This window comes from Telopea speciosissima, chromosome 9, assembly GCF_018873765.1.
Source record: "Telopea speciosissima isolate NSW1024214 ecotype Mountain lineage chromosome 9, Tspe_v1, whole genome shotgun sequence".
NCBI classification, from domain to species: domain Eukaryota; kingdom Viridiplantae; phylum Streptophyta; class Magnoliopsida; order Proteales; family Proteaceae; genus Telopea; species Telopea speciosissima.
This window is the reverse complement of record NC_057924.1, coordinates 55,443,882-55,468,800: the sequence shown is the minus strand read 5'-3', so window position 1 is coordinate 55,468,800 and position 24,919 is coordinate 55,443,882. Positions and strand designations below refer to the sequence as shown.

At 36.2% G+C, this 24,919-nt stretch overlaps 2 protein-coding genes and 1 pseudogene across 2 annotated transcripts in view; 2 read left to right on the top strand and 1 right to left on the bottom strand.

Annotated features, from left to right (window-relative positions):
* On the top strand, nt 1-2,985 carry LOC122639122 (probable beta-D-xylosidase 2). The gene is made up of 5 exons (XM_043831951.1): nt 1-237; nt 468-806; nt 957-1,126; nt 1,348-2,210; nt 2,339-2,985. The coding sequence occupies exons 1-5, from the start codon at nt 16-18 to the stop codon at nt 2,983-2,985; spliced, it is 2,241 nt and encodes a 746-aa protein (XP_043687886.1). The 5' UTR covers nt 1-15.
* Nucleotides 2,986-7,890: 4,905 nt separating this feature from the next.
* LOC122638551 (flavonoid 3',5'-hydroxylase 2-like) overlaps nt 7,891-24,919 on the bottom strand; it is a 28,393-nt gene continuing 11,364 nt past the window's right edge. Inside the window, exons 3-5 of the mRNA XM_043831395.1 lie at nt 20,543-20,548; nt 13,779-13,783; nt 7,891-7,907 (exon numbers count right to left, since the gene is read on the bottom strand). The gene's annotated coding sequence lies outside the window, so the exon portion shown is untranslated. The remainder of the gene's footprint in view (nt 7,908-13,778; nt 13,784-20,542; nt 20,549-24,919) is intronic.
* On the top strand, nt 10,132-13,113 carry LOC122639121 (annotated as a pseudogene).

The window sequence follows — 24,919 nt, the reverse complement described above, 5'->3', positions numbered from 1 at the left end:
GATTTGATCGATAGAATGACATTAGGAGAGAAGGTGAAGCAACTTGGAAATCATGCTAATGGAGTTAGCAGAGTTGGGTTACCCTCCTATGAATGGTGGTCTGAAGCTCTCCATGGTGTCTCTAATCAAGGTCCTGGGGTTCAGTTTACCAAAGAGATTCCTTCTGCAACTAATTTCCCAACTGTTATTCTAACGGCAGCTTCCTTCAATCAATCACTCTGGAAGACTATAGGCCAGGTAATAAATACATTAATTTAGTACCTATATATAATCAGTTTTTTTTTTTTTTTTTTTGTTTAAATTAATATTATATCATGTTATCAATGAAGGAGGGTCATAATGTATGCGGCTTTACCCCTGTTTTTGCAAAGTCTGTTTCCAGACTCGAACCTGTGACCACTTCATTGCCTTGAGTACGCTCTTTTTTTTTTAATATGATATAATATATTATTAAATTATTATCGCAGGCTGTTTCAACAGAAGCAAGAGCAATGCACAATCAAGGGCATGGTGGATTAACATATTGGAGTCCAACAATGAATGTAGTAAGGGATCCAAGATGGGGAAGAATCACAGAGACACCCGGTGAAGATCCATTCTTGGTTGGTACTTATGCTGTTAACTATGTTAGGGGTTTGCAAGATATAGAAGAAGAAGAAGAAGAGGAGGAGAGCAACAAACCTCCTAATTATTATTATAAGGACTTGAACTCTAGGCCCCTCAAGGTTTCTGCTTGTTGTAAGCACTATACTGCCTATGATGTTGATAATTGGAATGGAGTACAACGTTATTCTTATAATGCTAAGGTAATTAATTAAATTTGACTTCTTTTAATTAATTTCTTAAATTGTTTTAATTTTTATACAAAAAAATCTTGATTTAATTTGTTATATATTTAATTTTTTTGTAATCTATTATATGTCTTTAATTAATTAATTGGGTTAATTATATTACAGGTTTCACAACAAGATATAGTGGAGACATTCAATCGTCCCTTTGAGATGTGTATTCGAGATGGAGATGTTAGTAGTATTATGTGTTCTTATAACAGTGTTAATGGCATCCCTACTTGTGCTGATCCAAAGCTTCTCAAAGAGACCATAAGAGATGAGTGGGGTCTTCATGGGTAACTAACAAATTACAAATTGAATTCTTTCTTTCTTCTTTCTTCGATGATCTTCTTCTTCTTCTTCTTCATGGTGGGTCAGGGTTGGATTTTTCTAAAATCCTAAGTCAGGTAGACTTTAGTGTTGGGCTGGGGTTTTAGAAAGCCCGGCCCAACCCAACCCTGTTGCAGCCCTAATTTACTTATAGTATTAATTGATGCATGATTTCTTATATATATAGGTATATTGTCTCTGATTGTGATTCCATTCAAACAATGGTTGCAAATCACAAATTTCTGGGTGATGGCTATGAAGATGCTTCTGCACAAGCAATGAGAGCAGGAATGGATTTGAATTGTGGAGATTCTTACACCAATTACATGGAGAATGCAACATTAAGTGGCAAAGTCAAAGAAGGAGACATAGACAAGGCTTTGAACAATCTTTATGTTGTGCTTATGAGGCTTGGCTTTTTTGATGGTAGCAGTCCTTCCTTGAGATCTATTGGGCCAGAAAGTGTTTGTTCAGATGAACACATTGAGTTATCAGCTGAGGCTGCAAGGGAAGGAATTGTTTTGCTTAAGAATGACAATAATACATTGCCTTTAGATCATAACAAATTCAAGAACATTGCAGTTATTGGCCCACATGCAAATGCTACCACTACTATGATTGGAACATATGTAGGGATTCCATGCAAGATTACTAGTCCCTTAGATGCTCTCTCTGAATTTGCTGCAAGTTTAACATATGCAAAGGGATGTGATGGTGTACAATGCAAAAATGATAGTTTGATATTCCCTGCCATGGAAGCTGCAAAGAATGCAGATGCTACTATTATTATTGTTGGTTTGGATACATCGATTGAGCAAGAGGGTTTGGATCGAATTGACCTAAATCTCCCTGGTTATCAAGAACAGTTGATCAAACAAGTTAGTGATGTTTCCAAAGGTCCAGTCATTCTTATGGTCATGTCTGCTGGTGGTGTTGATATTTCTTTTGCCAAGTCTGATTCCAAAATCCCAGCCATCCTTTGGGCTGGCTATCCTGGAGAGGAAGGTGGGCGCGCCATCGCTGATGTTGTCTTTGGAAAATACAATCCTGGTAAGTCTCTGATCGATCAATCCGGCCTGCTCGATCATTATTAATTCCTTTACCCTAATCTCTTGCTCCTTAATTAATTTTCTTATTAATTATGTGACATTTTTATCTTTGTTTGTTTGTGTTATCAGGAGGGAAGTTACCAATTACATGGTACACAAATGATTATATTACCAAGCTTCCCATGACATCTATGCCATTGAGACCAGTTGATGAGTTGGGGTATCCAGGAAGGACATACAAATTCTTCAATGGCTCTACTGTTTACCCTTTTGGTTATGGCCTGAGCTACACCCAATTTAACTACAAGATTGTGAGGGCTCATAGATCAGTTAATGTTAAATTGAACAAATACCAGCATTGCCGTCGCCTCGATTATTTGGATGATGCAGGAAGACCTTTATGTGAATCTGTTCTAATTGATGATTTGGATTGTTCCACAACTGAGTATGAGTATGAGTTAGAGGTTGAAGTCCAAAATGTTGGAACCATGGATGGGGATGATGTCCTCATTCTCTACTCAGTACCTCCGGCTGGGATTGTAGGTACTCATTCTAAGCAGGTGATTGGATTCCAGAGGGTGTTTGTACCGGCAGGAGAGAGCAAGAATTTGAAATTCACATTCAATGCATGCAAAAGCTTGTTCTTGGTAGAGAAAAATAGTTACAAATTGTTGCCTTCCGGTGCACATACCATCTTAATAGGCAATGAATCAACTTCACTTCCTCTTCAAGTTGATTTTACTGTCACTGCTGTCGAAGAATCCAAGAATGATTGAGACATGATTATAGCTAGTTTAGGTTATAGGAGGATCGAATTTTGTTTTGGATTCTAGCTAAGATACTCAGTTTTACTTTTTTATTCTATATTTTAATGTTTGATAAATTTGTTTAGGATGGCTAATCTGGCCTATTTGGTATAGCAATATTATAATTTTTTATTAATTTTTTTTAATATAACTAGTTGTGAATTGTGATTGTTTATTATACTAAATTAAAATCTCCTTTGTTTTTTTTGCAATTTCTATCTTTAATTGGAATCCATCAATTTTGCCAATCGATCCAAATAAGAAAAGTGGCAGATCTGGAAGAACCTTTCGTGTACAAAGAATTTACCCAAAACAAAATAAGAAAAGCACTTAGCTACTTCTCTAATCTCTAATATTACGTTATAAGCTAACCAAGGCCGGTTAGTGTTTTCATCCTTGCTTAATGGAGGTGTTAGAAAAATAACGTCACAGAATAAATACAAAGGGACAAATCAATTATTTTGTAAGAAGCAAATACAAACCCTCACTCTCATCTCTCAAAAAGATAATAACAATATATAGGAAAACCCTTATCCTTGAAAGTACAAAACTGTCCCTAGAAATCCATCCGGTTCTATTTGAATCAACATATATAGAGCGGAATATATTTCAAATCAAAGCTCTCGACGAGCTCTTCAGGAGTCTGGGCATATGACACTAATGTATGCACTTTTTGGCCCTTTTGACGTGTTTCGAAGGTGAAATAGCCTGCCGAAAAATCATCATAGTATTTTCTAGATTAAAACTGAAATCAGGCTTCACCAATAAATTAAAGGCCAAAACACCACAAAGATGAATGGACATGATCAGTCAATTAGTAATGTTCAAGTATTTTGGATCTGCTGGAAAATGGTTCTCCACATACATTAAACTGCCATCACACAACAACAATGCTCCATTAGACAAACTAAGTTAGATAAAAGCCCATAGAACGAATTAAAGATTGATTAAGAGTGAAGGAAGAACCCAAAAGGGCAAAACCATGAATCCATTTAGTTTGAATTTATGTTCATGTTCATAATATTTTAGTAGAAGTATGTTCTCTCCGCAGCGCATGTTGCACCCAGGCATATGGGCAACCTGTATAGGGACATGGTGATTGTGCCCACTCTATGTGCCTGGACGCAATCTATTCTGCAGCATAGAGAACAGCGCTCCTATTTTGATCTATAGGTTTCGATTGTAACCAACATGAAACACTGTTTCTATGGATGTGTCTGCCATGGTTTTCGGATTCGCCAACAAGAAACACTGTTCATCTGTCATGGTTCCCCGTGGAATCGGGATGGAGAGTCGATCATTTACACCTGTTCAACTTGAATAGTTTTCTGTCAGAATTAGCCCCATAACGTTACATTAAAAAGGGCATTTGTAGAAGAGAAATTTATCAAAAGCAGCTGACTGATTTTGACTGTTATGAGGTTTCTGCGAACTGCGCAGATCAAGAATGCAACTTGATAAAAACAAAGGCAAGAAATGGATAGAAAAAAATTAAAAAAACCGAAACATTCAATTTTTTATTTTATTTTTGAATTTAGGGAGACAGATACATACATAATCATTGTGTCATCATGACATTATGATTAATTATGTGTCTCTCTCCTCAAATTCAAATTTTTATTTTTTATTTTTTTTTATCCATTTCTTGCCAACCACAAACATAGAATTAACATGAATAGAAATTAAGACAAAGTAAAGATGACACACGATTTAACGTGATTCACACATCAATGTGATATGTTTGTCCAGGAAGGAGGAAGAAGATAGCAATCAAGATGATTCATTATTGTAATGGGCATGAAAAAATACAATGTTGTTGTGTTTGGACTTTTCTCCTTGAATTGTGAAATGATTTCTTCCACATCCTAGTGTATCAATGTTATTATAATTGTATTTCTCCTCTTTTCCATCAAGAAAAATTACAAATGTCCTCCGTCCAGCAAACTTTTGTTGTCAACAATGTTGTCAATAAGGTTAAAAATAAGATGACCTTTTTATTATTTCTCATAAATGACGCAATAAGATAATGCTTTGCACGTACCTCGCATCTTTACCTGATCCGATGCACTTTATCAAAAATAAAAATAAAAAACCCCTTGATCCGATGCACGCACTACGATGCACCTCAATATTTATAATCCTTTAATTGGGATTAATGATAGAAGGATTTGCATTAATTTTCATTAAACTAAGGACCCAATTCCCCTTCAGCTGCCCATGGGTTTGGGTGTCTTGGAATGCATATTGGAAATCGGAATGGTGGGAGAACATAATTGATTTTGTATAGTATGGATATGGTATTTATTAGCAAAACTTATCTTAAGATATAATTAATCATGTGATAATCATTTTTGGTGCAGTCACCAAGTGGTTGATTTAGCACCCTTATAACTTATTAGGGAAAAATGTTTTTTTTTTTTTTTTTGGAGGGAGGCCACGACCAGACACAATGGGGCAAAATGATCGCCCTGCCCTCATGAAATGCAGAAATTCTATCCCTCGAGATTATAACACGTATTCTCAGTGATTGTCGTGCAAGTATGGCCCCTGTGCTCCCCCACTGAGAATGCTCCCAACTTATTATTATAGTTTAGGAAAGAAGTAACTAATTTTTTTCTTTACATTGTAGGTTCTTGTATAACCAAGTGGGGACATCAAAAGCCTTTCATTTTCCCAGTTTTAATATAGATGAAAGTATGCTTATGGTGAAAGGTTTTCTTGTCTTCCAACATCAAATAACCATGCTTATACACAATTCTCATATACCAGTGAATCGTTATCCCCTCCAATTCCTCTAATTCCTCACATGGGTCCGAAAATGATCACCCCACCCCCTACTCGAAAACACTGCCCAAGGTGGGGTCCACTCCACCCTATTAGAGGAATTGGAGGAATTGAAGATACCAACGAATTGGAGGTGATAATTATTCTATACCAGTGGGGACTAAATAAATCTAGAAATTTCACCTCAAAAACAATTGAACAAATTTCTTCTTATGGTTAAGGGTCTGAACTATTGAGAGTGCAAGATAGGTGTTGCCCGAATATTTTATGGACGAGGCAGTTACAAGAGAGAATTTAATTTCCTCAAAATTATTAATAAGCAAGCTAAATGAAAAGAGCATAATATAATTCCTTTTGAGTATAATCGCAATTATAGGATGCGATTATACTCAAAAGGATATACAATAAACCTACAATGTTCTATAATTTATAACTAACCCCTAAACATATGATCTTAAATCAGTCTTTTGTCATCGAGAATTTCTTATTAACACTCTTTAAGGTGTCAAATAATTTGAACCCTATTATTTTCCTCTTTTAGTATTATAAATAAAATTATATAATAAAGGTAAATATTATCATTTTACATGTATACTTAGAAATGTGTGCATGATTTGACATTTTTTTAGTGACATAATGACATATCACTTCAAATTTTTTTTTTAAACCCTTTTATACAATAAACTTGAACTTTTTTAGAATAAGATGAGAACAATTAAAATGTGTCAATTTCTAAATACACTTTAAGGGTGTCATTTAAAACCTCTCTCTATCATGTCATGCCTTGACACAGTTGGGAAGGCGAAATGACTGCCCACCCCAATGAAAAGTTGAAATCTTGCCCCACAGATGCCACAACACGCGCTCTTGTTGGCTGACATGCACATGCGGCTCCTACACTCCCCCCGAAAAATAAAAAATCAACCATATATTGAAACAAATGTTAAGAAAATCAATATCCTTGGGGAAGACCTTGATTGGATCCATGGTTTACATTTATCCATTTCTATTAGAAAAAACAACTTATTTCTTCAATTGCTTGAGTACCTGCTCAAATCTATGTGTTGTGCAGGATAACTTAATGGGACCTTCAATCTTAGGCTCCAATTCCTCACCATAAGACTGCTTCAACAATTCTTGAAACTCTGGGTCAGGCAAAAGCTTCAATGGAACGATATATCTCTTGCAATCTTCTCCCACATATATAGGAAGAGTCCCTTTAGGGACAGGAAGACAAAGCTCTTTTTTCTTGTTCAGATTTGTGATGCGATCATAAGAGGTATTGTGATGGCTGTAGGGACTCATGAGCTTCATCATGAATGAGCAGATCGAGTTTCTTCTATAGAGAAAAATATTTGAATAGTAAAAAAGGAGAAGAGAAAGATTACCAGAGGAAAAGGAAGAGCGAGGTCCTGTTTTTAAAGGAGAAATCATAAGATTTGAACACGTGCATATATTAAATTAATAGGTCCACAGTCCTTTTTGTTTTAACTTTTTATTAACCTTATAATCAATTGATGTGGAGTTGGTGGGACTGTTTTTAAGTTTTCCTCATTTCATAAAAAAGGAAACCGTTTGTTTAAGAATTAATTTCTTGCCAAGTCCGATATTTCAATTCTACAACCCCGTACAATTACATCACTAAAAAATAAATAGTACTTAGCTGACTACTTTGAAAGGACACCGTTTGTTTCAGAATTAATTTCTTGTCAAGTCCAATATTTCAATTCTACATTTCCGTACAACTACAGATCTTTATCCTCTCAATTATATTGTCTGTACATGATCTCAAGTACATCTAATAGAGAAGGCAGAAATGACTATCCTAACCCCTTGTCCGAATACACTATCCGAGGTAAGGTTCACATGGGGTCCATCTCCCTCTATTAGATGTACTTGACGTCAAGTACGAACAATGTAATTGAGAGGATAAAAATTGTACAACTACATCACAAAAGAAAAAAAATAGTGCTTAGTTGACTACTTTGAAAGGACTGAATAATTGATTGTTCAATTGATCGGCAGGTTGAGTTCCCATTGCTAGTAGATCGAGTGCATGCCAAGGTCACAAGATCAACTCTCTTGTTTCACATTTATGTCATACAACACTCAAAAAGACTAAATTGAAAGGAGGATGAAGATTATAGATTAGATCAGCTGGCCGACACTGATACCTGATTGATACTATACTAGTGGAATCAGAATAGGGTATTTCCTTGGCTGTTAGCCTTGCAACAGGAACATTTCTACTACAAGTGTAGCAACAAAATTTCATCCCCTACCCCATATTTGATGGAATTGATGGAAGAACCTTTCATATATGAAGAATTTCCCTGAAGCAAAATAAGAAAAGCACTTATCTACTTCTCTAATTCCTAATAATATGTTATAAGCTAACCAAGGCCAATAACTGTTGAGCAACCCTATACCATAAATTGATATAACAGAACCGTAGAAATTTGCTCGACAGTTGACAATTATTTGTCAAATTTGGGAATCAATCTCCTCTAATGTTTGAGGCAAGGTGTATTCTATCCAAGGCTCTTGTATTGACAACCCCTGTAATAGGTTTACTGTTTCTACTTGGGATCTATCTATTCGGTTCTTGCACTCCACTAGCGGACCTTTATTTGTTCTATTTTCTGGGCAGGTACATTTCTCCAAGTTCCTTTAATAGAGGGAGATGAAAATGACCAATTTACCTTTACCCGAAAATACTGTCCGGATAAGGTCCACCCTGCTCTATTAGAGGAACTTGAAAAGCAATTGGTTCACATTGTAGCCAACAAGAAATACTATTCCTGTGGATTTTGTCTGCCATGGCTTCCGGATTCGCCAACAAGAAACATTGTTCAGCTGTCATGGTTCCCTATAGAATCCGGTGGAGAGTTAATCAGTTACACCCTTTCTTTGTTTATATTCACCATAACCTGTTCAACTTGAATAGTTCTAGAAGAGGAATTTGTCAAAGCAGCTGACTGATTTTGACTGCTGTGAACTTGCTTTGAACTGCCAAGATCAAGACTTTAATTTGATAAAACAAACATTTTAAAGAAACATGAAAAGAAAATAAAATTAAACAAAGATTGGCACACACATGCGATGTGTTATGTTTACGGGTAAAGTTGAAGATGATTCAGTATGTAACAGAAGAAGATATAATGGAGATCTCTCAAGAACACCCATAAATGGCAGTAAGAACTCTCTCTTAATAAGGTAATACTCTTCTAAGTAGTTTCATCTTATTTGCCTAAGCCCTCTGCTGCCATCACAAACCTTAGAAAAAATCTCTTCGGGTCACCGTAAAAATGTCAGAGGAGGTTAATCTTTGAAATACGTACAAAATTCAAAAAACACATCATAACTAGAGTGTTTTTTAGGGGAAATGTTCTCTTCACTGGGGGTGTAAGAAGCTCCGAAGCTCCCAGACACGAGGGTGGGGGAAGTGATTGCCCCACACCCCCCCTGAATGGCCAAAATGACTATTACATTCCTCCCATGTGATTGGGCCAGACAGAGAACATCGTACCTTTTTATATATATATTTTTGGTATAGTTGATGCGAGATTTTGGCCCTTGCGGTTCCCGCCTGGTACAGTTCTTGCAATTCCTCTCATAAGGGGGTTTTTATGACCAACTTATCCTCTGTCATAACACACTCTATCTGGGTGGGGTCCACTTAAAACTTGTGGTCCCCGTCCAAGTCAAACTTTTTATGGTCAATAATGTTGTCAAGCTGAAGCTTAAAAATAAGATGACGTAGTTTTTTTTTATTTCTGTTAAAACGTGACGCAATTAGGTAATGGCATGCACTCGCACTACTTTACCTGATCCAAGAGCCGTAGGCTGCACGCACTACGATGCACCTCAATATTTATATTCTTTTATTATTATGGGGAGTAAGGATAAGGATTTGCATTAGTTTTATGAATTTTTATCATATGTGGTTTCCTTACCGGTGCGGTTCTCTAGTGCCTCTCACAAGAGGAGGGTGGACTCCACCTGGCCAATGTTCGATCAAGTGCCTCGGGTAGGTCCCACCCCCTCTTGTGAGGGGCACTAGGGAACCGTATGGGTCAGGGAATCATAGACGATAATGATCCTTAGTTTTATTCCCTTAAACTAAGGACCGAATTCCACTTCACCCACGGTGAAGTTGCCCATGGGTTTGGGTGTCTTGGAATGGATATTGGAACAGTGGGAGGGCATTATTGATTTTGTATAGTAGGGATCCAAGGATTCTGTGATCCTTCTAGATTTGAGGCCCAAGGATTGAATATTTCAGAATATGGATTCTGTGACAAATCTCTTCCTTATAATATTAGGGTTAAGGATTTGATCGATAGAATGACATTAGGAGAGAAGGTGAAGCAACTTGGAAATCATGCTAATGGAGTTAGCAGAGTTGGGTTACCCTCCTATGAATGGTGGTCTGAAGCTCTCCATGGTGTCTCTAATCAAGGTCCTGGGGTTCAGTTTACCAAAGAGATTCCTTCTGCAACTAATTTCCCAACTGTTATTCTAACGGCAGCTTCCTTCAATCAATCACTCTGGAAGACTATAGGCCAGGTAATAAATACATTAATTTAGTACCTATCTATAATCAGTTTTTTTTTTTTTTTTTTTGTTTAAATTAATATTATATGATGTTATCAATGAAGGAGGGTCATAATGTATGCGGCTTTACCCCTGTTTTTGCAAAGTCTGTTTCCAGACTCGAACCTGTGACCACTTCATTGCATTGAGTATGCTCTTTTTTTTTTAATATGATATAATATATTATTAAATTATTGTCGCAGGCTGTTTCAACAGAAGCAAGAGCAATGCACAATCAAGGGCATGGTGGATTAACATATTGGAGTCCAACAATGAATGTAGTAAGGGATCCAAGATGGGGAAGAATCACAGAGACACCCGGTGAAGATCCATTCTTGGTTGGTACTTATGCTGTTAACTATGTTAGGGGTTTGCAAGATATAGAAGAAGAAGAAGAAGAGGAGGAGAGCAACAAACCTCCTAATTATTATTATAAGGACTTGAACTCTAGGCCCCTCAAGGTTTCTGCTTGTTGTAAGCACTATACTGCCTATGATGTTGATAATTGGAATGGAGTACAACGTTATTCTTATAATGCTAAGGAAATTAATTAAATTTGACTTCTTTTAATTAATTTCTTAAATTGTTTTAATTTTTATACAAAAAAATCTTGATTTAATTTGTTATATATTTAATTTTTTTGTAATTTATTATATGTCTTTTAATTAATTGACTTAATTATATTACAGGTTTCACAACAAGATATAGTGGAGACATTCAATCGTCCCTTTGAGATGTGTATTCGAGATGGAGATGTTAGTAGTATTATGTGTTCTTATAACAGTGTTAATGGCATCCCTACTTGTGCTGATCCAAAGCTTCTCAAAGAGACCATAAGAGATGAGTAGGGTCTTCATGGGTAACTAACAAATTACAAATTGAATTCTTTCTTTCTTCTTTCTTCGATGATCTTCTTCTTCTTCTTCTTCATGGTGGGTCAGGGTTGGATTTTTCTAAAACCCTAAGTCAGGTAGACTTTAGTGTTGGGCTGGGGTTTTAGAAAGCCCGGCCCAAACCGACCCTGTTGCAGCCCTAATTTGCTTATAGTATTAATTGATCCATGGTTTCTTATATATATAGGTATATTGTCTCTGATTGTGATTCCATTCAAACAATGGTTGCAAATCACAAATTTCTGGGTGATGGCTATGAAGATGCTTCTGCACAAGCGATGAGAGCAGGAATGGATTTGAATTGTGGAGATTCTTATACCAATTACATGGAGAATGCAACATTAAGTGGCAAAGTCAAAGAAGGAGACATAGACAAGGCTTTGAACAATCTTTATGTTGTGCTTATGAGGCTTGGCTTTTTTGATGGTAGCAGTCCTTCCTTGAGATCTCTTGGGCCAGAAAATGTTTGTTCAGATGAACACATTGAGTTATCAGCTGAGGCTGCAAGGGAAGGAATTGTTTTGCTTAAGAATGACAATAATACATTGCCTTTAGATCATAACAAATTCAAGAACATTGCAGTTATTGGCCCACATGCAAATGCTACCACTACTATGATTGGAACATATGTAGGTATTCCATGCAAGATTACTAGTCCCTTGGATGCTCTCTCTGAATTTGCTGCAAGTTTAACATATGCAAAGGGATGTGATGGTGTACAATGCAAAAATGATAGTTTGATATTCCCTGCCATGGAAGCTGCAAAGAATGCAGATGCTACTATTATTATTGTTGGGTTGGATACATCAATCGAGCAAGAGGGTTTGGATCGAATTGACCTAAATCTCCCTGGTTATCAAGAACAGTTGATCAAACAAGTTAGTGATGTTTCCAAAGGTCCAGTCATTCTTATGGTCATGTCTGCTGGTGGTGTTGATATTTCTTTTGCCAAGACTGATTCCAAAATCCCAGCCATCCTTTGGGCTGGCTATCCTGGTGAGGAAGGTGGGCGCGCCATCGCTGATGTTGTCTTTGGAAAATACAATCCTGGTGAGTCTCTGATGGATCAATCCGGCCTGCTCGATCATTATTAATTCCTTTACCCTAATCTCTTGCTCCTTAATTAATTTTCTTATTAATTATGTGACATTTTTATCTTTCTTTGTTTGTGTTATCAGGAGGGAAGTTACCAATTACATGGTACACAAATGATTATATTACCAAGCTTCCCATGACATCTATGCCATTGAGACCAGTTGATGAGTTGGGGTATCCAGGAAGGACATACAAATTCTTCAATGGCTCTACTGTTTACCCTTTTGGTTATGGCCTGAGCTACACCCAATTTAACTACAAGATTGTGAGGGCTCATAGATCAGTTAATGTTAAATTGAACAAATACCAGCATTGCCGTCGCCTCGATTATTTGGATGATGCAGGAAGACCTTTATGTGAATCTGTTCTAGTTGATGATTTGGATTGTTCCACAACTGAGTATGAGTATGAGTTAGAGGTTGAAGTCCAAAATGTTGGAACCATGGATGGGGATGATGTCCTCATTCTCTACTCAGTACCTCCGGCTGGGATTGTAGGTACTCATTCTAAGCAGGTGATTGGGTTCCAGAGGGTGTTTGTGCCGGCAGGAGAGAGCAAGAATTTGAAATTCACATTCAATGCATGCAAAAGCTTGTTCTTGGTAGAGAAAAATAGTTACAAATTGTTGCCTTCCGGTGCACATACCATCTTAATAGGCAATGAATCAACTTCACTTCCTCTTCAAGTTGATTTTACTGTCACTGCTGTCGAAGAATCCAAGAATGATTGAGACATGATTATAGCTAGTTTAGGTTATAGGAGGATCGAATTTTGTTTTGGATTCTAGCTAAGATACTCAGTTTTACTTTTTTATTCTATATTTTAATGTTTGATAAATTTGTTTAGGAGGGCTAATTTATATAGCCTATTGGGTATAGCAACATTATAATTTTTTATTATTTTTTTTAATATAACTAGTTGTGATTGTTTATTATACTTAATTAAAATCTCTTTCTTTTTTTTTTTTTGGGTGTAATTTCTATCTTTAATTGGAATCCATCAATTTTACCTATCGATCCAAATAATGAAAGTGGCAGATCTGGAAGAACATTTCGTGTACAAAGAATTTACCCAAAACAAAATAAGAAAAGCACTTAGCTACTTCTCTAATCTCTAATATTACGTTATAAGTTAACCAAGGTCAGTAATAACGCCACAGAATAAATACAAAGGGAAAGAGAAATCACACACAAGACACGATCAAGCGATAGTACAAATCAATTATTTTGTAAGAAGCAAATACAAACCCTCACTCTCATCTCTCAAAGAGATAACAACAATATATATAGGAAAACCCTTATCCTTGAAAGTACAAAACTGTCCCTAGAAATCCATCCGGTCCTATTTGAACCAACATATATAGAGCGAAATATATTTCAAATCAAAGCTCTCGACGAGCTCTTCAGGAGTCTGGGCATATGACACTAATGTATGCACTTTTTGGCCCTTTTGACGTGTTTCGAAGGTGAAACAGCCCGTCGAAGAATCACCACAGTATTTTCTAGATTAAAACTGAGATCAGGCTTCACCAATAAATTAAAGGCCAAAAAACACAATGATGAATGAACATGATCAGTCAATTAGTAATGTTCAAGTATTTTGGATCTGCTGGAAAATGGTTCTCCACATACATTAAACTGTCATCACACAACAACAATGCTCCATTAGACAAACTAAGTTAGATAAAAGCCCATAGAAGGAATTAAAGATTGATTAAGAGTGAAGGAAGAACCCAAAAGGGCAAAACCATGAATCCATTTGGTTTGAATTTATGTTCATGTTCATAATATTTTAGTAGAAGAATGTTTTCTCCGCAGCGCATGTTGCACCCAGATATATGGGCAGCCTGTATAGAGACATGGTGATTGTGCCCACTCTATGCGCCTGGACACAATCTATGCTGCAGCATAGAGAACAACGCCCTATTTTGATCTATAGGTTTCGATTGTAATCAACAAGAAACACTGTTTCTATGGATGTGTCTGCCATGGTTTTAGGATTCGCCAACAAGAAACACTGTTCATATGTCATGGTTCCCCGTGGAATCGGGACGGAGAGTCGATCATTTACACCTGTTCAACTTGAATAGTTTTCTGTCAGAATTAGCCCCATAACGTTACATTAAAAAGGGCACTTGTAGAAGAGAAATTTATCAAAGCAGCTGACTGATTTAGACTGTTATGAGGTTTCTGCGAACTGCGCAGATCAAGAATGCAACTTGATCAAAACATAGGCAAGAAATGGATAGAAAAAAATTAAAAAAACCGAAACATTCAATTTTTTATTTTATTTTTGAATTTAGGGAGACAGATGCATACATAATCATTGTGTCATCATGACAATTGATTATGTGTCTCTCTCTTCTAATTCAAATTTTTTTTTTTTTTTCTATCCATTTTTTGCCAACCAAACATAGAAGAAACATGAATAAAAATTAAGATAAAGTAAAGATGACACACAGATTTAACGTGATTCACACATCAATGTGATATGTTTTTCTTAGGAAGGGGAGGGAAGAAGATAACAATCAGGAGACTCGAACTCAAGACTTCTTGGTGAGCATGGGCATGAAGCGCACCACAGCTCACCAACTACGCTAGACAACTGTTGTTGTGTTTGGACTCTTTCCAATCCTTGAATTGTGAGAATGATTTCTTCCACATCCTAGTGTATCAATGTTATTATAATTGTATTTCTCCTCTTTTCCAGCAAGAAAAATTACCAAATGTCCTCCGTCCAAGTCAAACTTTTTGTTGTCAACAATGTTGTCAAGCCGAAGGTTAAAAATAAGATGACCTTATTTATTATTTCTCATAAAAGATGACGCAATAAGATAATGCTTTGCACGTACCTCGCAGTACTTTACCTGATCCGATGCACTTTATCAAAAATAAAAAATAAAAAACCCATGATCCGATGCACGCACTACGATGCACCTCAATATTTATAATCCTTTAATTGGGATTAATGATAGAAGGATTTTCATTAATTTCCATTAAACTAAGGACCCAATTCCCCTTCAGTTGCCCATGGGTTTGGGTGTCTTGGAATGCATATTGGAAATCGGAATGGTGGGAGAACATAATTGATTTTGTATAGTAGGGATATGGTATTTATTAGCAAAACTTATCTTAAGATATAATTAATCATGTGATAATCATTTTTGGTGCAGTCACCAAGTGGTTGATTTAGCACGCTTATAACTTACTAGGGAAAAATGTTTTTTTTTTTTTTTTGGAGGGAGGCCACGACCAGACACAATGGGGCAAAATGATCGCCCTGCCCTCATGAAAGGCAGAAATTCTATCCCTCGAGATTATAACACGTATTCTCAGTGATTGTCGTGCAAGTATGGCCCCTGTGCTCCCCCACTGAGAATGCTCCCAACTTATTATTATAGTTTAGGAAAGAAGTAACTAATTTTTTTCTTTACATTGTAGGTTCTTGTATAACCAAGTGGGGACATCAAAAGCCTTTCATTTTCCCAGTTTTAATATAGATGAAAGTATGCTTATGGTGAAAGGTTTTCTTGTCTTCCAACATCAAATAACCATGCTTATACACAATTCTCATATACCAGTGAATCGTTATCCTCTCCAATTCCTCTAATTTCTCACATGGGTCCGAAAATGATCACCCTACCCCCTACTAGAAAACACTGCCCAAGGTGGGATCCACTCCACCCTATTAGAGGAATTGGAGGAATTGAAGATACCAATGAATTGGAGGTGATAATTATTCTATACCAGTGGGGACTAAATAAATCTGGAAATTTCACCTCAAAAACAATTGAACAAATTTCTTCTTATGGTTAAGGGTCTGAACTATTGAGAGTGCAAGATAGGTGTTGCACGAATATTTTATGGACGAGGCAGTTACAAGAGAGAATTTAATTTCCTCAAAATTATTAATAAGCAAGCTAAATGAAAAGAGCATAATATAATTCCTTTTGAGTATAATCGCAATTATAGGAAAGAGGATATACAATAAACCTACAATGTTCTATAATTTATAACTAACCCCTAAACATATGATCTTAAATCAGTCTTTGGTCCTCGAGAATTTCTTATTAACACTCCTTAAGGTGTCAAATAATTTGAACCCTATTATTTCCCTCTTTCAGTATTATAAATATAATTATACAATAAAGGTAAATATTATAATTTTACATGTATACTAGAAATGTGTGCATGATTTGATATTTTTTTAGTGACATAATGACATGTCACTTCAAATTTTTTTTTTTTTAAACCCTTTTATACAATAAACTTGAATTTTTTTAGAATAAGTTGAGAACAATTAAAATGTGTCAATTTCTAAATACACCTTAAGGGTGTCATTTAAAACCTCTCTTTATCAGGTCATGCCTTGACACAGTTGGGAAGGCTAAATGACTGCCCACCCCAATGAAAAGTTGAAATCCTGCCCCATAGATGCCACAGCACGCGCTCTTGTTGGCTGACATGCGCATGTGCCTCCTACACTTCCCCCGAAAAATAAAAAATCAACCATACATTGAAACAAATGTTAAGCAAATCAATATACTTGGGGAAGACCTTGATTGGATCCATGGTTTACATTTATCCATTCCTATTAGAAAAAACAACTTATTTCTTCAATTGCTTGAGTATCTGCTCAAATCTATGTGTTGTGCAGGATAGCTTAATGGGACCTTCAATCTTGGGCTCCAATTCCTCACCATAAGACTGCTTCAACAATTCTTGGAACTCTGGGTCTGGCAAAAGCTTCAATGGAGCGATATATCTCTTGGAATCTTCTCCCACATATATAGGAAGACACCCTTTAGGGACAGAAACACAAAGCTCTTTTTTCTTGTTCAGATTTGTGATGCGATCATAAGAGGTATTGTGATGGCTGTAGAGACTCATGAGCTTCATCATGAATGAGCAGAGCTTTCTTCTATAGAGAAAAATATTTGAATAGTAAAGAAGGAGAAGAAGAAAGATTACCAGAGGAAAAGGAAGAGCGAGGTCCTGTTTTTAAAGGAGAAATCATAAGATTTGAACACGTGCATATATTAAATTAATAGGTCCACAGTCCTTTTTGTTTTAATTTTTTATTAACCTTATAATCAATTGATGTGGAGTTGGTGGGACTGTTTTTTAGTTTTCCTCATTTCATAAAAGGAAACTAAAAGGAAACCGTTTGTTTAAGAATTAATTTCTTGCAAGTCCGATATTTCAATTCTACAACCCCGTACAATTACATCACTAAAAAATAAATAGTACTTAGCTAACTACTTTGAATGGACACCGTTTGTTTAAGAATTAATTTCTTGTCAATTTCGATATTTCAATTCTACACCTCCGTACAATTACAGATCTTTATCCTCTCAATTACACTGTCTGTACTTGACCTTAAGTATATCTAATAGACGAGGCAGAAATAACTATCTTAATCCCCTATCCGAATACATTGTCCGAGGTGGGGTTCACGTGGGGTCCACCTCCCCCTATTAAATGTACTTGACGTCAAGTACGGTCAGTGTAATTGAGAGGATAAAAACTCTACAACTACATCACAAAAAAAAAATAATGCTTAGCTGACTACTTTGAAAGGACTGAATAATTGATTGTTCAATTGATCAACAGGTTGAGTTCCCATTGCCAATAGATCGAGTGCATGCCAAGGTCACAGGATCAACTCTCTTGTTTCACATTTATGTCATATAGCACTCAAAAAGACTAAATTGAAAGGAGGATGAAGATTATGGATTAGATCAGCTGGCCGATACTGATACTATACTAGTGGAATCAGAATAGGGTATTTCCTTGGCTGCTAGCCTTGTAGCAGGAACGTTCCTACTACAAGTGTAGCAACAAAATTTCATCCCCTACCCCCTATTTGATGGAGTTGATGGAAGAACCTTTCGTGTATGAAGAATTTCCCCGAAACAAAATAAGAAAAGCACTTATCTACTTCTCTAATTCCTAATAATAAGTTATAAGCTAACCAAGGTCAATAACTGTTGAGCAACCCTATACCATAAATTGATATAGCAGAACCTTAGAAATTTGCTCGACAGTTGACAATTATTTATCAAATTTGGGAATCAATCTCCTCTGATGTTTGAGGCAAGGTGTAATCTATCCAAGGCTCTTATATTGACAACCCTTGTAATACGTTTACTGTTTCTTCTCGGGATCTACTTATTTGGTTCTGGCAGTCCACTAGCGGACCTTTATTTGTTCCATTTTCTGGGTAGGCACATTTCTCCAAGTTCCTTTAATAGAGGGAGATGAAAATGACCAATTTACCTTTACCCGAATACACTACCTAGGTGGGATCCACCCTGCTCTATTAGAGTAACTTGAAAAGGAATTGCTTCACATTGTAGCCAACAAGAAACACTGTTCCAGTGGATTTTGTCTGCCATGGCTTCCGGATTCGCCAACAAGAAACATTGTTCATCTGTCCTGGTTCCCAATAGAATCCGGTGGAGAGTTAATCTGTTACACCCTTTCTTTGTTTATATTCACCATAACCTGTTCAACTTGAATTTTTCTAGAAGAGGAATTTGTCAAAGCAGCTGACTGATTTTGACTGCTGTGAACTTGCTTTGAACTGCCAAGATCAAGACTTTAATTTGATAAAACAAACATTTTAAAGAAACATGAAAAGAAAATAAAATTAAACAAAGATTGGCACACACATGCGATGTGTTATGTTTACGGGTAAAGTTGAAGATGATTCAGTATGTAACAGAAGAAGATATAATGGAGATCTCTCAAGAACACCCACAAATGGCAGTAAGAACTCTCTCTTAATATGAAAAACTCAAAAAATCGGTTTCTAAGTTGTTTACACAATAAGACAAGAAAATAAGGTAATACTCTTTTAAGTAGGTTCATCTTATTTGCCCAAGCCCTCTGCTGCCATCACAAACCTTAGAAAAAATCTCTTCGGATCACCGTAAAAATGTCAGAGGAGGTTAATCTTCGAAATAAGTACAAAATTCAAAAAACACATCATAACTAGAGGTTTTTTTAGGGGAAATGTTCTCTTCATTGGGGGGTGTAAGAAGCTCCCAGACACGAGGGTGGGGGAAATGATTGCCCCACACCCCCCTGAATGGCCAAAATGACTATTACATTCCTCCCATGTGATTGGGTCAGACAGAGAACATCGTACCTTTTTATATATATATATTTTTGGTATAGTTGATACGAGATTTTGGCCCTTGCGGTTCCTGTCCGGTACAGTTCTTGCAGTTCCTCTCATAAGGGGGTTTTTATGACCAACTTATCCTCTGCCATAACACACTCTATCCGGGTAGGGTCCACTAAAAACTTGTGGTCTCCGTCCAAGTCAAACTTTTTCTGGTCAATAATGTTGTCAAGCTGAAGCTTAAAAGTAAGATGACGTAGTTTTTTTTTATTTCTGTTAAAACGTGACGCAATTAGGTAATGGCATGCACTCGCACAACTTTACCTGATCCAAGAGCCGTAGGCTGCACGCACTACGATGCAGCTCAATATTTATATTCTTTTATTATTATGGGGAGTAAGGATAAGAATTTGCATTAGTTTTATGAATTTTTATCATTTGTGGTTTCCTGACCGATGCGGTTCTCTAGTGCCTCTCACAAGAGGAGGGTGGACCCCACCTAGCCAGTGTTCGATCAAGTGCCTCGGGTAAGTCCCACCCCCTCTTGTGAGGGGCACTAGGGAACCGTATGGGTCAGGGAATCATAGACGATAATGATCCTTAGTTTTATTCCCTTAAACTAAGGACCGAATTCCACTTCACCCACGGTGAAGTTGCCCATGGGTTTGGGTGTCTTGGAATGGATATTGGAACGGTGGGAAGGCATTATTGATTTTGTATAGTAGGGATATGATAATTATTAGCATAACTTATCTTAAAATCTAATTAATCATGCGATAATCATTTTTTGTGCAGCAACGTGTGGTTGATTTAGCACGCTTATAACTTATTTGGGAGATTTTGTATTTTTCTTTTCTTTTTTTTTTTGGAAAATTTTCACATAATATCACGTAATTATAAAAACATCTCTCAATTTTAGAAAATTCTGCGTGCCCCGCTGATGCCCCTATTCTATTAGTCTTCATAAACTAACAGTATTAAAATTAAGAAATAAAGTGACAAAAATGCCCTTATAAAAAAAACTAACAAACAAAACCCTGCAACTCATCTTTCCCAAATGTTTAGGGTTTGAAAAAGAAAAGATGAGTTGCAGGATCCGGATCTTAAGGTGAGATCATATCAATGGTTAAAGGGTTCAAGTTGATCCTCGATTTCTAGAATTATTAGATTTGTGAGTGGCTTCACAGCAACCCTATTACAAAAAAAAGGAAATTTATATGACAAAGCTCTCCATTTTATCTTAACCCGAAACACACCCAAATCCATGTTCACAACTTTTTATTAGTGTTTTAAGGAAGAAATAACTATGTTTTTTTCTTTACATTGTGCATTCTTGTATAACCAAGTGGGGACATCAAAAGCCTTTCGTATATGGTGTTATAACCCAAAATTATGGTATTTGACGGTGTAATTATTAAGGGGAGAGGGATCTGTACGTTGTCTGCCTATATTGGCATCTTACATGCCAAGTTAATAGTTGATAGAAAAATAATCTATTTAATGAGAAAAAGAAAAGTGAAACCCATATATTTCATGAGAAAAGAGGGGAGAGACTAAGAGGTATTGAAAGTATAAAATAGCAATGTGTAGTTCATTTTCTCTGTTTTAATATAGATGAAGTATGCTTATGATGAAAGGCTTTCTTGTCATCCAAACATCTAATTACCCTGTTTATACACAATGCTCATATACCAGTTGGGGCTAATTAAACCTAGAAAGTCACCTCATAAACAATTAAACAAATTTCTTCCCATGATTAAGGATCTTAAACATTGAGAGTGCAAGGTAGGGGTTGCACGAAGATGTCATGGACGAGACAGTTACAAGAGAATTTGATTTTCTTAAAATTATTAATAAACAAGCTAAATGCAAAGAGCATAATATAAATTTTTTTTTTGAGTAATTATCGCAATTACACGAAAACGGATTTACAATAAACTTGCAATGTTCAACAATTTATACCTAACACTTTGACATATGAACTTAAATTAGTTTTTTTATCAATGAGATTTTCTTATTGACAGCCCTCAAGGTGTCAAATAATTTGTAACCCTACTATTTTACTCTTTTAGTATTAGGCACAAATTTTTAAGGGTAAATATTATCATTTCACAAGTATACTAGAAATGTATGCATTATTGACACTTATTACAAGTAATAAGTCACTTCAAATTAGGGATGTAAATGGATATCCGAAAATCCGAATCCAATCTGTATCCATATCCGTTTAGGGATATTTGTATTCGTTTAAAGATATTCAGAACAAAAATTTGAATACTCCGATAAAAATCTGTACAAAAAAAAAATCAAATACTTAATAATAAAAAAAGTAACTAAATAATGATCTTGAGGGTTTTTAAAGATTCAACAGGTTCTATAATATTAAGAAAAGAGAATCATGATATAAGAGATATGGATTGAGAGTGAATTGTATCCGCTAGGGGGTAGGAAGGTCCGGGTTACACAAGGCAGAGATGTAAATCGATGGTAAAAATCTGAATTCGATCCGCATCCAAATCAGTTTAGAGGTATCCATATTCAGCCAAGGAATATATAGATCCGATCATATCTGAATCATATCCGAGCCCCGAATCCGATCCGTTTACATCCCTACTTCAAATTATTTGTGAAAACCCTTTTATACCGTTGACTTGAAAAACATTTGAGAATAAAACACTATAGTTGAGAAAGCCCTTGGATCCATGGTTTACATATATATCCATTCCTATCACAACAACTTATTTGTATCTCAATCAAAAGGTGAAAAAAAAATTGTTTACATGTTAAAAGGACAATGCATAAAAAAATTGTTTACATGTTAAAAGGACAATGCATCTAATATATCTATTTTAACTTCTTGTCCATGTTATCTAGGAATTTGTGATCATAAAACAATATGCATAATTCTGAGACTATAGGTTGTGCAGATGTGGACCATATCCCTATGTAATTTAGATTTCCTACCAATAGATGATGAAATTTTGGGGCAAAAAAAAAATCAAGAACTAATATATTGAGAAACAAATCACTATAGAATACATGGTTTGTTAGATGAAATTCCGTTTGAAGAAAGAAAACTATAAATTGCTTTAAACGCGTACTCGTTATCTTAAAAGAGATATTTGTTCTTACACGGTAGAAGCAGATTTACCTTCAGGATTCAACAAAGCACTGAAGAATCTGACTTAGAATTCTAGAGAGATGCTAGTTGCGAGAGAGAGAGAGAGAGAGAGAGAGAGAGAGAGAGAGAGAGAGAGAGAGAGAGAGAATTAAAAATTGTATTGTATAGAATGGCTGAATTGCCTTGGTTTATGTAGACCCATGGAACCCATTCACTGGAATGATCATGACTATTCCAATAGTCATGACCGTTCAATCTCTTCTTTATGGGTTTAAAACCCCTTATTACAATCTATCTAACATGGTTTACACTTATCCATTCCTGCCAAAAAAAAAACAACTTATTTGTTGTAACCATCATTTTATCTTTTCAATTGCTTGAGCACCTGCTCAAATCTATGTGTTGTGCAAGATAGCTTAATGGGACCTTCAATCTTGGGCTCCAACTCCTCACCATAGGACTGCTTCAACAATTCTTGGAACTCTGGGTCAGGCAAAAGCTTCAATGGAACGATATATCTCCTGCAATCTTCTCTTCTCCCACATATATAGGAAGACACCCTTTAGGAATAGGAAGACAAAGCTCTTTGTTCTTGTTCAGATTTGTGATACGATTATAAGAGGTATTGTCATGGCTGTAGAGACTCATGATCTTCATCATGAATGACCAGAGCTTTCTTCTATTGAGTAAAGAAGGAGAAGAGAAACATGGATCAGATGAATAGGAAGAGAGCTTTTGTTTTTAAAGGGGAAGATAGAAACTATAAGATTTGAACACGTGCGTTTATTAAATTAATATAGGAAGAGAGCTTTTGTTTTTAAAGGGGAAGATAGAAACTATAAGATTTGAACACGTGCGTTTATTAAATTAATAGGTCCACAGTCCTTCTTTTTTTTTTGAATCTTATAATTAATTGATGTGGAGTTGGTGATCTGTTTAAGAATTAATTTCTTGTCAATTCTGATTTTTCAATTCTACAACCCCGTACAAATACATCACAAAAGATATACTTGGTTGACTACTTTGAAAGGAGTGATCTAACCGATTGCTCAATTGGTCGGCAGGGTGTGTTCCCATTGCCTGGAGATTGAGGGCATGCTGAGGTCATGGGATCAACTCTCTTGTTTTACATTTATGCCATAAAGCATCTCCCTCATTGATCGGGCTCCTTTACGATGTAGAGGTGCGACACACATCTTGTAACGTGGCACCATAGCCGGATTTCAAAATCCCATGTTCTCCATCGGCGTAGAAACTCTCATGGAACTCTTTGAAGGTCACCTGATTTGAGGAATTGGTAGTAGATCAGCTGATTCAGATCAATATTGGCAGCTAGTGATGATTCTGATTCTTAGCCAATCACGTATCAGTGTAGCAGTATGGACCAAGGGTAAAAAGATAAAAAATGATTTTTACAGGAAAACAGGGTCAAACACTCAAACCATCCAAATCCATCAATACGTGTCGATCTAAGACGATATCAAGTTAGTGTCCACAGTGACTGATAACGTGCCCTATACCATGAACTTAAAACCATGGGTATAGAATTCAGATCAATCTGAGGGAAAATGGTTTCTATGCGAAAGTGCCTGTGCCTAGACACATGGGGCCATGGGAACAAAATGACTGCCCTGCCCACATAAAACACGAAAATGACACCCTTGTTGATGCTTCTATGCATCCTAATGGCTCCATGTATACGTAGGGACACGTTCTCCCATAGGAAACACTTCCACCAATCTTTATTACCTTTTTTGTTAATGCCAAGACAATCTCGTCTGATCCTTTTCTCATCAAACACTTCCACCAATAAACGGATGCCAAGAAATTCGGTAATCAAGGCGATTTGGATCAATATCAGCCGAGATCGATCCCAATATGATTTCTGACACCTTAAAGGCTTAAACCATGGTTAAGGGTCTGAACCATTGAGAGTGGAAGGTAAGTAGGGGTGCAAGTTTCACCTTGTCAGCCCAAACCCACCCTGGCCCACCAAGCCCGAAGACGGCCTGGGCTGAAATACCTGACCTTGAGGGCTGGTCAGGACTGGAAATTTCTGGCCCTGAGTCAAAGTCGGGTTGGGCTAGTCTAGTCTAGCCTGACCCTGTTTTAAGTTATATTATAAAATATATATATTTTTTGGTAAAGCTATAAAATATATATTGATATCATATATATATTATAAATTTTAAATGTCACATATATTTTGTTATATAATATATTATATAAGAAGATAATAAATAATGATATGTTTTAGCATAGTGTTATTTTATGTAAAATTGATAAT

Excerpts from the sequence above, each read along its gene's own strand:
- LOC122639122 (XM_043831951.1), top strand. The coding sequence starts at position 16 with ATGACATTAGGAGAGAAGGTGAAGCAACTTGGAAATCATGCTAATGGA. Across the intron at positions 1,127-1,347 it reads GATGAGTGGGGTCTTCATGG|GTATATTGTCTCTGATTGTG; the intron begins GTAACTAACAAA and ends TTATATATATAG. Across the intron at positions 2,211-2,338 it reads CTTTGGAAAATACAATCCTG|GAGGGAAGTTACCAATTACA; the intron begins GTAAGTCTCTGA and ends TTGTGTTATCAG.